Here is a 14,655-nt window from a genome sequence, read left to right as displayed (position 1 = left end):
GGAGGCCCCGTCCCGCACGCTCTACCCCCTGCCCTCAATAAGGCTGCCTGCCCACAAAAACAAACAGCCCCCTCACCGTGGGAAGGGACGCATGATGGGAAATAAGAGACCTGCGTCCACATTTCTTCTCAACTGGTGGAGGAGACATGAAATAAACAGGACCCTCTCTTCCTCTCTCCCGTCATCTGCTCACTTTCACACCTTCGGCTGAGGAAGCAGGGGAGGCATATGTGCAGGATTTTTGTCGGGGCGTTTCATCTAATGGAGCCGTCACGAAATCTCCTCCAGATACTCAGGGGAAACATGAGGATTTCCTGAGTGTGTGCATGTGTTTGTGTACGTGGACTTTAATCAAACTGTTGTCATTTAGTCACTCTTCCTCTGATGTGTGCCTCCCGGTTGTATTTAGGAGCCAAATCTGTGACCTGGCTGAGAGCTGTGAAGTGCAGGGGGGGTAGGGGGGTGTGGGGGGTTATGCTGACATATGGAGGCAGAGCATAATAGATGTCAGACCTCAAGGGGGTGGACAGATGCTAACCAGGGGACAGGAAGGACAAGGAAAGGACTTTCTGAATCCCAATCATCTTAATTGCCAAGTTTAGTTAGATTGGGAGGCACTGGTTCTCAGTCACAATACACACAGACATATTAGGACAACTAAAAACATAATATGAACTAAATATCAGTCAGTGGAGTAAATACAGTGAAACTCTGATGTATCAGCACAAGAACCAAAAAAAGGCTATAGAAGTGTGAGGAATTATTGTGAACAACCGTGAGGTGCAGGTGTTAGCATATGCTAAGAGGTAGTTCATTTATTCAGCAAGGCAGACTTCAACTAGGATTGCTTTTACTGCGCAGACAAGAAACATCCATATGAACTGCCTCCTATCATGGTATTCACAACAAGTGGAAAGAAGTTCGGCCTCTCTTTCTGTGCTCCTCAGGAAGCTTTTCTGTCTGAAATTACATTGGAAACACTTCTAAACGGATGGATTCTGATTTGACCTTTAACCCTTGAAGTTAAGTTGTCATCCTTGAGGTGCATTTACTTTTGCCCCTCACAGATATGTAACACTGGCTCATTTTCCTCAATAAACACATACACAAGTATATTACTAGTTTTCCATTTGTTTGAGTGGGCTCTCTTTGTCTACCTTCTGGATTTTTTGCTTCCTTTTTATGCAGAAAGGTAGAGAATTCTGATGGACACTAATACTTTTAAGCTGCACTGTAGCTATCAGCGATGCTAGGTCTCTCAGCTAACAGTTTTGGAAGCTAACAGTTGTGTTGAAGCAGAGTTCTCACAACTTGACGTACAGCTGATATCACAACTTAAATGGCAAGCATTTCGTGTACACAATCATAAGCCATCCATTTGAGGGCCACATAATAAGCTAGCTAGCTTACTGCTATGCGTGGCTAGTCAATGACTAGTAATTACTAGCTAACTTCCATGGACAAGAAGAATAAAATCTTTCTACATTAGTGTTTCAGATTACTCTACAAGTAACTGTAAACCCTTGTCTTGGCTAGCGCATTTAGCTTGTCCCTGCTGTTAGCTTACGTACATTACTATATGTAGCAATGAAGTAGCTAAAAGACCCCTTGGTCAAGGATTAAAAGTCCAAAGAATTGTAAACTAACTCATGTAGTTAACAGTGACTTTTTGACACAGTTACTCTAGACATCATCTAGAAAAGAGAATCCTCATTGCATGCAAAACCTATTAACATCCATCGCTGTGATCAATTTTGAGGGGTGCTGTAAATCCTTCCTATTACTTGCTGCAAACACAAAGCTTTTGCAGAGAAGTTAAACAGGAACTAAGGTCTGGTTAAATTATGCAATTCAAGTAATATGCAATTTATACAGTGATACTGGTAACCAGCAATGATACTTGTATGTACATACTCGGTTTAGGCTATTTGTGCATGCTGCAGTCAAACATATTAACAGAACTGAAAATGTGTTAAGTGTTTTAGCTCTGTAACTGAATGGAGAGTATAATAAAGCAGCGCTAAAAAGGTTCTGGGTAAGTAGCTGACAGAGCAATAATACACAGGCACCATCTACATCTAGGCTGGAAGATTAGCAGCAGTACATTAAATGGAGAGGGATATAAATATAAAACTAGAGAGAGAGAAAGAGAAAGAGGAAGAGAGAGGTTACTTGCTCTTTATGGCACAGATTTCAATTAGTGTGCATCAGAAAACTGTACATTCACACTTTTGAGGTGAGGTATTCAGTGTTTATGCAGAGTAAATACTCTCAGCGTTTTCTCTACTGTATGTGAATGCTGCTTGCCTTCTGCTAAATGTCAAAGATACAGTATCGATAGTCTGCTGACTGTACTGGAGGGTGTGCACTTAGATGACAACTGTTAAACCCATTACACCACTCAGAGTAATATGATGTTAATGTTATGAACAAGGCATGGCGGATCGCACCACTTTAATCTGATGTGTTCATCTACTTGGATTCATTATGCGTTGCAGTATGTTGTGACACTTTCTCGACACTCCTGATGTCAATATAATTACTTACAACATAAATCATGTTCGATAAGAGGACGTGTTAATCAAAATGATTACTCATTTGTCAAATTACACCTTTCCACTTGCTTGAGCTTAGGCCCAAATAACCTTTTCCTCCAGGTCATGAGCTTGGACACCAGTGGCACGTCAATGCAATTATTCTCTTCTTCATAAACAACCTGTGGGGCAGCAGCGGATCCATGGATCCCATGTCGGGTCATTCGATTAATTTTCAATCACCGTCATTTTCAATCCCCTTCACCTGCCCGGCCGCGCCATCATGGGGCACGGCTGCAATCTAATTTCGTCCTATCGCACAGGAAGAGCATTAGGAGCTGCTTATGTCGACGGTGTGCTCCATTGATTTTTATGTGTTGCGCAGGGATCATGGTTGCGAGCTGCTGGGCAGTGAACATGATCTCCGAGGGCCGTGTGAGTCACTGAATATAATCCATGCAGATGTGGGGTCAGCACATGTGACGCTCGCGCATGCAAAAGGGCGGCATTAAAATACACTACAGCCCGAGTCGCGTGGGACGTCAACTGATTTTCAATAAATCTCACTTCGCCGGGTCAGTGTGGTTTGAAGTGCTTGATGTTTATTCTTTACCGGATCGGTTCCAGTTATGCTGCCGACCATCCAAGGCCTCACGGATGGATTATCAGGGATCCGCAATAAAATGTGCTCCCGTGGAAATGCAAGCTTTAAATCTTTTGCATACATCCCGTTTCCTCACTGGAAACGCTCAGCTGTGTCTGCACATGGGCAGAAAGAACGGACATCTTGCCCAAGTTTTCCATATGCTCCTTAGATTTTACCGTCAGGAGCATTCAGCCGTTCGCATTGGAAGTCCGATTGTTTGTGCTTGAATGACTGTCAGTATCCATTCCGCTCTGACCTTCAATGTGTCTCACCTGTTTGCTTAGGCGCTACCTGGGCTCTTTTTCTGGAAAGGGGTCTTATCTGCTGAATTTCCTCCGCAGGCAAAGTTGGTAATTACTTTCCCCGGCTGCCATCATTTTATAGCAATCCATCATCATCTGGAGCTCTTTGGCTATATAGAGGCCAGAGATGGTGACAGGCATTGCTAACTGGTTAGCAGTGGAAAGGCTGCCAAAACACAAGCACGCGACATCCAAGGTGATTGAATTCCTCAGGAGCAAAATTACAGCTCGAGTCGCCGGAGTGCCGCACCGTCGCCTGCTCCGTCTCAATGTGTAGATCTGAATTGAAGGTGGCAAGCCTTAAAGTGCCCAGGAGCCAGGTTGGAAGAAGAAGCACACTTTAAGGTTTCAGGGATGGAATGAGGTGTACGTCGATGGTGGCGGCGGCAACGGGGGAGGGAGGAAAGAGGAGGAGAAAAAAAAAAAGATGTGGAGATGGAAGAAACAAATATTTGAAAGAAAGATTACCGTCACAGCTGCACAGAGCCGAGATGTGGAAGAGACAGAGTAAACAAGCTCGGTCTCTGGGGTGGTTGGCGGTGTTGTGGTGGAGAGAGGGAGGGAGGGAGAGAGAGAATGTGAGCATGAAACAAAACGAGAGAATAGGAGGAGGAAGGAAAATAAGAAGAATGGCAGAAGGAGCAACCGAATGAGTCCAAGATGCAAAACAGTGAGTTTTACAGGAAAGGGGCAAAATGAGAATTCAGATAAGAGTGGGAAGAGGAGTAAAAAGCATAAAATGAGTAGGTGGTGTGTGTGTGGAGAGAGTGGGAGAAGGGAGAAGCAGAGCCATGTACACTAGGGGTTGAACGACTTTGGATTTTTTTAAAAATGTGGCGAAAGTGGAGTCGACAAGTCGATGACGTCACACATAAAAACACAGTAGAACGTAATGCTTTGCAAGAACGAATGAATGAATCTATATTCTTGACCTGAAAACATATTGTAGCATCTCACACAAAAGAAGCTACAGAGGCTTTTCTGCAAGGTAACTGAAGCTTGAACATGGACTGCCGTGTTAAACAGTGTCAGTCTGACACTTCAAATATGCGTCTCTCACTCAGCAAAAAAACTAAACGCTTTACAGCAAGAAAGTAAACTAATACAACACAACAGAAATGAACATAAACACATGAGCTTATCAATATTGTGAGCTGTAACCTATAGCCTAAATAAATAGGCACCGTCATAGCGTATAGTACTTCACAGCGTGTTGTAAGGTAATATAATGTAGCCAGGATATCTAAGGTCTTATTTTTTTATGCAATGACCCGCTGGGCTCCTCACCTGGCGTCCATGTTGTTATTGTCACGTGATCGGCGACTAGTCGACTTCCTGCTTAAAGCGTCACGGCACAGCAGTTAAGTCGACTACTTGACTAATCGGTACAACCCCTAGTGTGCGCGCAGTGTGTGCAGATGCATAAACATATGGCATGAATACGCGGCAGTGAGCCCGATGAACAAACCTCACAGTTTACAGAGAGCCTCACATGCCCCAGTGTAAAGAAATTTAAATTCAAATTAAATATTTTCTCTTTAAATCAAGGCATATCACATTATAAAATGGCTTTAATTTTTTTATTTTTTTTTTAAAAAAGCATCAAGCATTCATTTTGCATATGTGTAGTGTGATTATATTAGTGTTTTATTTGTGCCTCATTGGTAAAGTAATTAGACTAATGCATTAGTTAGTAATGTGTTACCCAGGCCTCATTAAACCCCATTTAATGCCTGTAATAAGTATATATATATATATATATATATATATATATATGTGTGTATATGAAGTTTGTTAAAATGTGCAAACCATAAAAGTTGCTGGTGACCCATATACATGTACGGAAACAGAAGAAATTTAGTTTACAGTGGCATTTTAAATTCCTGTGAGATTTGATTTTATCACTGAAACACATTTGTGTAATCATGTGTCTGTTTAAATGAGTGTGAGATTGTTTCTGTGTATGTTTGTTCCACAATCAAACCTCCTAGGTGGACCAGAGTGCAGATAATAAGGCTGTAATATCTGTGTTTATGTGCACTCATTAGAGAAAAAAAAAAACACAGAATTTGAAACAGTATTTGTCGTTATTGTGACCGTCACCTCCAGAGATGACAGAGCTTCCTGTAATACTAATGTCGGATGCAGAATATGAAAGGGGTGTTCGGTGAGATAACAGAGGGGGGGCTGAAGTGGGTCTTCTATCCAGGCAGGGGATAAATCACGCCTGAGAAATCCACTGCATGTCCACGCCTGCTTTGATCAAAGCCGATCCATAAACTCTGAGGCTGGCTCCGGCTAAATCTGAACAAGTGTCTCTTAATCCTCCTCTGACTACGCAATCCACTCGTGTTATCAAGATGCAGACGGAACAAATGAGGTCTTAATTTTTGTAAATGTTATGCATCGTGAGGAGAAAAGACAATTATTTGCCGAACCTTTTTGTCTTCGACTATTAAAGACACCAGCGCAAGGTCTGACAATTAGTGCTGTCAGTCAAAACATCACACAAACTTCCCAACAAACCGAAGAATACATCGTGGGGATCATCGTGAAACAGTAACAGCTTGCAGGTAATTGCTAGGTAATCTCATTGTGGCTGTCATAACTGCTATCGTCCGAGTCAACACCTGAACATTTGCAAGCCGTGGACCGTGCAGCCAGGACACACTACCCTTATATAACTTCCCTGCTGTCACCATGCAGAGACGGGTCACAACCTTCAACATCGTCTCTCTATTCTTTCCCACAAGCTTCTCTTTCACCGATGATAGTTTCCTTTATTTTATTGGCACTGGGTGAAGACAATGCATTTTTAGATTGATGATGTTTCTGTGCATGTGTCATGTATTCATTACTCTGCGATAGACTGGCGACCTGTCCAGGGTGTACCCCACCTCTCGCCCAATGACAGCTGGGATAGGCTCCAGCCCCCCCCAGACCCTTCACAGGACAGGCGGTTACAGAAGATGAATGAATGAATTCCATAATTTAAAGTATTAGGTATAAAGCTGGTGTTATACATTTTTAAAAGTCTCCATAATAAACTCTGTCTGGCAACAGAATGTTATTAGTGGGGGCCTTTGGGTCGAGGGTCCTCTGTGGATCATCCCACAGATACTTGATCAGTTTGGGATCTAGTGAATTTGGAGGCCAGGTCAACACCTTGCGCTGTTCTTCATGTTGTTTTGAGTTGTTGTTAAAGCGTTTTTGTGTGTGTGTCTGTGTCAGGCTGCATCCTGCTGGGGATGGCTGCTGCCATCAAGGAGTGTCATTGCTATGGGGTGGGGGTGCCTGGTCTGGTCTAGGTGGGTGCTACATGTCTAAGTAACATCCACATGAATGAATGTTAGGTCCAAAAGTTTCCCAGCAGAACATTGAATTGTCACAAGATGGTCAGTGTTACTTAATTCTCCTGTCAGTGGTCATAATGTTATGCCTGATCAGCAGTTCAACATTTTTTTTTTTTGCTTAAAACGAGGAATGCTTGACAAGCAGCTTCAAAAGTTCAGAAATTCATAACCTCCACTGAAGATATAGCTTTAGCCTTAGTAGGTAGCAGCTACATGCAGACAGATTTTTATAAGGTCATGAATCCATTGACTATATATAAAGATGGATGAGCCCTCTGGGATGTCAGCTGAAGTTTTTTTTTTGAAAAGAGTTTGAGGCTCAGTTTGGTGGCTCGGCTTGTCCCATACTGACACAGCCTTACTCTTTACTAATTCAAAAAAGTGCAGAGACACGGAGGATGAGTTGAGTTGAGGCGAGTGCTCGACACCAATGCAGACAGCTAGGGCGACCACCTGTCACTCAAAGAGGCCACGCCTTTAACTATGCATACGTTCAGGCTTTAAAATGTGTATATGTGTCACACATTGGGAAATTAGCTGCAGATGTTTTTGCACCAGGGTGTAAATCTGTTCAGTATAACATGCAACTGCAGTTTTTGGCACGTCTGCGATGCATACAATTTTTCAGCCCCGTACGTCTCTGCTCGCATGAACGACAAAGCTCAACTAATCATGTTTTGTACGTATAGACTCTTAAAGGAGGCTGTCGATGTGGAGCTATACGCAGAAGGAGAATGAGAACAATTCAGCCAAGTGACTATTGAGAGTGAAGTAAGTTTAAGGAATGAAAGCTTCAAGTGCCTGTTGACGTCACACTGGAGCTACCTGGGTTCATGCCTTTGTTCAACATGCCTTCACACGGCGTGCAGACGCAAAAAAAATAAAAAAAATCTCCAAATCAAGTTGTGATTCAAGCGCATAGAGGGATTCTGGCTTCAATAAAACATACAGGATACATTTTTACTGTTTGAAATCAACTTTTCCGAGGCCCCTTCTATTTCCCTCAGTATCCTCAGCCCCACAGTGAAATGAACTGCCACGGTTAATTCTCAAACTGATCCCTCTCCTTCTGTCTCCACAGAGGAAGGAAGGAAGCGAGAATGAGTGAGGATGAGAGAAAGGGGGGTGGGTGGGTTTGGGGCGCGGGGTGGGTGGGTTGGAAGCGAGAGAAACAGAGCCACCCCAGAAGGCTGAGTTAGCTGTGACAGAGAGTGATGCCCACTTCCCCTCCTTCTATTTTCGCCATTCCTTTTCTTTCTTCATCACTTTTTAAATCATGTTCGTCTCTTCTGCGCTCGTGCCGTCGACATATCACCCCCCCCCCCCCCAACCTCAACCCCAAACCCCCCCCCCTCCGCATGATGATTCATCGACCTCCTTATCGCATCAGATGACTTGATGGGTATAGTAAAAAGAAATTAAATCTTAATTAAATTTTCATCTTTGACAAATTTGTCTCCGCGGAGCTGCCATATGCTCGGCGGGTTTTTGGGGGTGGAAAACACCGAGAGCGAAGGAGACTTTCAGAATTCGTGTTGAATGGGCCTGAAAATTACCAAACAGCACAAGGTGCATTTTTCTGTCAGCCTTGTGCATTTTCTTTTCCATTCAGGAGGGATAACCTTGCATTCTTATAGATTTTTCACAGCGTTATTACATTATGGATTTTTCTCCCTCCAAGACAAAGTATAATAATGCACTTTATACTAGGACTGTTTTTCATCACTTGCAGGGCAAAAGGAATGTGTGCGCACGCGTGTGTGTGTGTAGTTATGAATGTGCGGGCGCGTGCATTCAGGTCAGGATGAGCACCTGTGTGTGTGTGTCACCTTTTTTAATAATGTGCTGTCAATCTGAGCTCAGGGAATGGCCATTTCACTAACCCTCCCTAAGTCTCATAACGCGGAACCTCTGGGAGGGAGAATGAGTCGCCGGTCGCCGGCGGCCCGAGAGTCCTCGAGCGGCGCGGGGGAAAGGCAGAAATCACGGTGGATGCAATAAGGAGACGGGGTGGGATGAAAGTTTGGAATTAACGCCGGCACAGTCGAACTTATGGCCCCGCCGCTCGTCGCTCCGTGTGGGCTAATGTTTAGGAGGATCGACGGGCCATGGAGTGCACAGTTCTGCACAGGATGGAAGTGCAAACGCGTAAAACCTTTATTCTGTACGAAAATGCCACGATTTTCCAAACAGTTTTAAAGCCAACTTATTTGAAACTTGAACTTTATGTCTGACCATAGGAGTGTGCTGTAGGATGATACAGCACAAACGTGGTGTCATTAAAGGAATCTATAGCATGGTTGCCTGAGACCTTTTACACAGAGGATGCAGAGAAGTTCACATAGCACATAAGCTAAATTATGAGTGCGGCTCATTAAATGAAGCATTATAGGCTTGGAACATGCATTCATTCATTCTGCGAAGTCCTGGACCCAGAGCCTCAAAATTCAGTGACATTATAATACTGCATGTGGGGAGTAGTATCTTACACCCTGGCCTTGCTTCGTTCGCAACCGAGGAAAAGCAGGTGTTTTGTTGGCGAACAAGATAAACAGCAAGAGTTTGGAGGGGAAAAAAATAGGAAACAGAAAATATAACAGATTCCAAATTTGTCACGCTCGTAAAAAGCAGTCCTCCGTCTAGCAACTTTCATAGCACAGGCTGATACAACAAACAACGGGCTACATAACAGAATATTTTACAAATCTCGCCTTCCCTGAGGTTAGCGAAGTCTCTCAAACCTGCAATAATTTATTTATTTTCGTCTGCTCGGGGGAAGTGGAAACAAGTTGCGAGGCCAGCGTGCGCAATGTCAGCACTATCGAGTACTATCGAGCACTTACGGCGTAAAATGCTCATTGATTTGGAGCCGCGATTCCGTTCACGTGGAGAATGTAAAATCGCCGTTTAGCTCAGTTTTTTGCTCTGCGCTGTGGTTTCACGCAGGTACTCAGACTGGATCATCAGCACGAGCACCGTCCTCACACTGATGCATTAGTAAAGTAAAACCACCGGAGGCCTTTTCCCGAGAACGAGAAAGGATTAAAAAACCCTCACTCTGCTCGTTTCTTTCCGAAACCAGGAGAAAATATACATGTTTGAGGCGAGCATCAAATATAGCCTTACACCTACAAAAGGTCGCCCGAGCTCCGCGTGAAGAAAACAAAACACTCCTCGTGCGCAGACAAAAAGACATTGGCCCACTTACTTCAGCTGCGGCAGGGGTAAATAATTGCCTCCCATCCACATTAGCATTGCAGCTGTAGCTGAACAACAATATTCACTCTAATACAGTTTGTGCACTAGAAAAAAAAATATTTAAAAAAAATAAGCTCGGACCCTTACATCAACAGACACTTCAGAATGTAATGATGCGAGGTCATGCAGCCCGGATGCGAGATTATAGAGAGTACGGTGATGGCGATTGTTATTCCTGCTGCGGTTTCACACGTAGTGTTTTGTTGATGCTGATCGTTCCTGAAAAGACCTGGGTGAAGTGGCAAGGCTTCTGCAAGAATATGTTTCTAAATCACGCTGATGAAAGAACTGAGTCATGCACTGACCTATTTTTCACCCAAGTAATTCGTGAATGATTGATTATTTTAAAAGTACTAACAGTAAAACTTGTATTGCCACCAGAAGAAGAAGAAGAAGCTGGACTCACTCAGGTATGTTAGCATATTCTTAATGCAGGTTTTAATTTTTGCTGGAATCACACACTCCTTTGTCCGCTACTCTATCTCTTGAAAAGTTTCACAAGAAGCGGCGCTTATTTCACAAGGTCTACAAGTGTCTTTCACTCCGTGAATTCCTCTTAAAGAAATAACTTGGTATTGAAAGGCAGAGGCAACCCGAAACCCTGACGCTGCACTCAGTTTGTTCACGTACTGAGGTGTTAGCGTGCGTGGTCTTTTCAGTCAAAGCACCGGCTTGATGTTGTGGGTGTTTTTTTTTTTTTTTTTTCAGACACGGGGGCGTCTGCTTTTCAGGACGGTTTTCTTACACTTGCTTTGGGTCGGGGAAGGAGGACTCGCAGATAATCCTACACATGCTGCAAAATGAAAAGAACGTCAAGTTTTGTGCATACGAAGTTGCTTTTTTTTTTTTTCCAATGCAAGCTTCTAAATGCGTTTTGATAATGCTCTCCTGCTAAATTCAGTAGCCGTGCTGCTACGTGGGTCACGCTATTAATGACTGTTCTCTTTTGCAAATGCAGCCTGCCCATATTTAGCCCAATCTGACTTGATTTTTGCACATGGTTAATCTAATTCCAGCTACTCAAAACCCCACTTTCCTTTTATCACAACAAGGAGCAACAGAACGGAGAGGAACATTTTAAGTGTGAGATTTTTATAGCTCAGATACACCCTGGTCTAGGTTTTTGTGCTCATTTGTTTCCACATTGTAACGTATAAAAAAATTAGTTTTTCACTCTATTTATGTTTTTAAAACTCTGTTAATTGCTTCACTTTGCTTTTGTTTATGTGGCGGTTGTCAGAACTCTCCCAGATGAATACGAAAAATACGGATACTTAGGATTTGACTTTATTCACTTGTCTCACTCTATTATTTCCTCCAGTGTCTATAAAGCCTAAAGACAAGTTTTACCTGGAGACTTCCGGTAATTTGTAATAACTGTGGAGATCGTCTGTGATCTTAATCCTGTGCGAGTCGGCCACGTCCGTAAATTGTAAAATAAAATTTACACCGCAAATTACCTACCCTATTTCTCGTAACACAGAGGTTTTTACTTTTTCAAGACTTTTCTTTGATTTGCATCTTTTTTTCTGCCTCTTGTCACTTAAGAAATATGATGGATGTGCTGTAAATCAAAGTTTGGACTGATGTTAGGGTGCAAAGACCCATTTAGACGGAAGAAAAATCATTAAATCAAGTATTAATGTGTACATCTGCAAAGGCGGGGCTGATTTAAATACCGCCAGGTCATTCGCAATTTCTTCCACGGATCATTCATTCATTCATTTTCCTGTAACTGCTTGTCCCCTGGAGGGTTGCGAGAGGTGGGGTACACCCTGGACAGGTCTCCAGTCTATCGCAGGACTAACACAGAGAGACAGACAACCATTCACACTCGCACCTACGGCCAATTTAGAATCACCAGTGTCTTTGGATGGTGGGAGGAAGCTGGAGTACCTGGAGAGAACCCACGCAGACACAGGGAGAACATGCAAACTCCACACAGAAAGGCCCCAGTTGGAGGATGAATTTGAACCCAGAACCTTCTTACTGTGAGGTATCAGTGCTAACCACCACCCTCCGCGGGATGAGTGAGATGCAGTGGAGTGAAGCGGAAAGTAGCAGAGACATAACCATGGATAGTAAATTTGAGTAAACCACAGAGTTTGCTTATCCCGTGCCAACGCGCCACATGAAACACAGATGTAGGGGGGGTCATTTCTGAATCACATGACGTCCCCAGGTAAAACTAATCCCGTGCCAATAGGGCTTAAGATCTATACTAATCCCTGTGCTTCCAAGCCACCCCTTCTTATAACAAAATGTTGGTGCGAGTGTGTTTGTACTCACAGATGTTTGCCGTGCCCTTGGGGATGGGCAGGTAGGAGCCGGCACTCCACCCTCGCCCCTGGTAGTTCCTCTTGCAGCGGCCGCAGTCGGGCCCGGTGGTGTTGTGCTCGCACTCGCAGCTCAGCTTGTCTTTGTCGAACACGCAGCTGTTGGCGTGGAGATTGCACTTGCACCTGTCGGAGAGGGGTGTCGGGGACGGGAATGGGGGGAGGCGGGGACGGGATGGGATTAAACAGAGAACAACCACATCAACATGAGTGAATTTCCCAGTGTTGAACAGAAAGATATAAAAAAAGACAGCTTTTTTTATTCTGTTGGACAATGCGGCTGAAGGACGGAGTGTCCTTGACAAGCGGTGGCACTGGAACAGACTCAGAACAGCTCGGTTGCTTCTTCAACTTCAAGAGATGCTAGTTCAAAGGAGGCGGGCGACTGCACCAACAAATCTGGCATCATTATTTCCTCCCTTTTCTTTCTCCCCTCTCCACTTGGGAAGGTAGCTCGGTTTTAATTGTCCCACTGGAGGATGCATAATTGTCGTAAGGTCACAGTGGATGGGCGAGGCAAGGTGGAGGGACAAGGAGGTGCGGGGGGGGAGGCTGAGGAACTGAAATTGTGGAACAGGCGCTCGCAGAATGAGGAAATCGACAGGGCTCGCGGCTCTGCAAGACGACGGATGGCTCAGAGTTAGCCAGAGGGCAGCACGGAGCAGCGGCGCGGCCACCCTCTCCGTGACAAATTAATATGAGATGAGATCTCCGAAGCAGATTTCCAGTTCGGGAAGAGGGGGACTCCCTTAAGGTGCATTAAATCCTCACTCACATCCTGCTCACCAGAACCTCCATTTAACAATAAACTCAGCAAATTCATTTTCTGCCGGGGCTAGATGAGTATTGAGGGGATATCTATCCGTTAAATTAATTTACGAGCCTCGTGCCGCATGAAGTATTCAGAGAACTTCTACACCTTCGCTGCAGACAAACAATACGGCTGAGATGTGAAGAAAAGTTGTGAAAATGAAGCGGCAGTGCTTTCTAAGACAGTCCTTACTTATCACCCGTTAATGAGCGGAAGGGTTATATTTCTAGGTTTTTACATCCGTCTCATCTTTGTATTTGCGATCAAGTTACATTTAAATCATGTTTATTTTAACGCAGTGTTGTTCAGAGTCATCTCATACTGAAATATGACATATGGTTTGTTGAATCGCCGCAGATAACCTCATTGATTCCAAAGCAACAGTCATGATCCTGCATCAGCGCCATCCTTCACTGGCTGGAACTGGAAATCAGACGTGACTCATCTTAGATTAACGGCGCTCTGCTCATTTATTTTGAGGGCAAATATGCTGAGAGTCAGGTAAAAAAAAAAGGAACAATTCAAGCTTCGAATGCGTCCTTTCATTTGAGGTGAAAGGCACCTCTCCCTTCTCTCCCAAAGGCGCAGGGAGGTAGAGGTGTTGAGGAGGGAGGTGACACAGATAGAAACTGATAAAGTCTTTCATCCTGCGTCGCCGCGGCGTGATCCTTGAATAAATACAATAATTCAGCGGAAGGACACGGACTTAAATCCATCACCGCTTCCTGACCCTGATAATAATCCAATCTGCTAAACTGTCAAGATCCCTGTATTTCAATTAATAACGTCACCTGCAGCAAATTATGTCTGTTGGAGATAAATTCACTAAATAATGATAATAATGTCTATTTGGCAGCGCTCACTAAAATAATTTATTATCATGGGCAAAATAAATGCTTTACATTAATAATAAATAATAAATATTCAGTGCACATCCTTTTAAATCACGTCGTACCAAGCTTGAATAGTTCAGATTTGGGACATCCAGTGTTCGGTCTACGCACCTCATAAAAAATAAAAAGTAAGAAGGATGCAATTTCTATTTTTCATCGAGTCAGATATATTTTTAAGCAGCGTTTCAATTTCTTATGCGTCTCGCCTCCGCCAACAGAAGAGCTGAGCGACAAACACGGAAGCGTCACCGATCAGCCACAACATTAAAACCACTGACAGGAGAAGTCAATAACATTGACCATCTTGTGACAATTCAGTGTTCTGCTGGGAAGCTTTTGGACCTGGCATTCATTCATGTTGATGTTACTTAGACATGTAGCACCCACCTAGACCAGACCAGGCACCCTCACCCCATAGCAATGACACTCCAAGACACACAAAAACGCTTTAGGAACAACTAAAAAAAGAACAGCACAAGGTGTTGACCTGGACTCCAAATTCACTAGATCCCAAACTGATCA

The 14,655-nt window shown here is 43.8% G+C and overlaps 1 protein-coding gene across 1 annotated transcript in view; it reads right to left on the bottom strand.

The window, feature by feature from the left end:
• ntng1a (netrin g1a) overlaps positions 1 to 14,655 on the bottom strand; it is a gene marked incomplete at its 3' end in the record, with an annotated part of 261,620 nt that overhangs the window by 18,269 nt on the left and 228,696 nt on the right. Inside the window, exon 4 of the mRNA XM_084565608.1 lies at positions 12,379 to 12,555. Within this exon, the coding sequence (XP_084421734.1) occupies positions 12,379 to 12,555 (177 nt within the window). The remainder of the gene's footprint in view (positions 1 to 12,378; positions 12,556 to 14,655) is intronic.

The sequence above is a fragment of the Chelon labrosus genome (assembly GCF_963514085.1).
Source record: "Chelon labrosus genome assembly, chromosome: 18".
Classification (NCBI taxonomy): Eukaryota; Metazoa; Chordata; class Actinopteri; order Mugiliformes; family Mugilidae; genus Chelon; species Chelon labrosus.
This window is presented reverse-complemented; position numbering and strand designations above follow the sequence as displayed.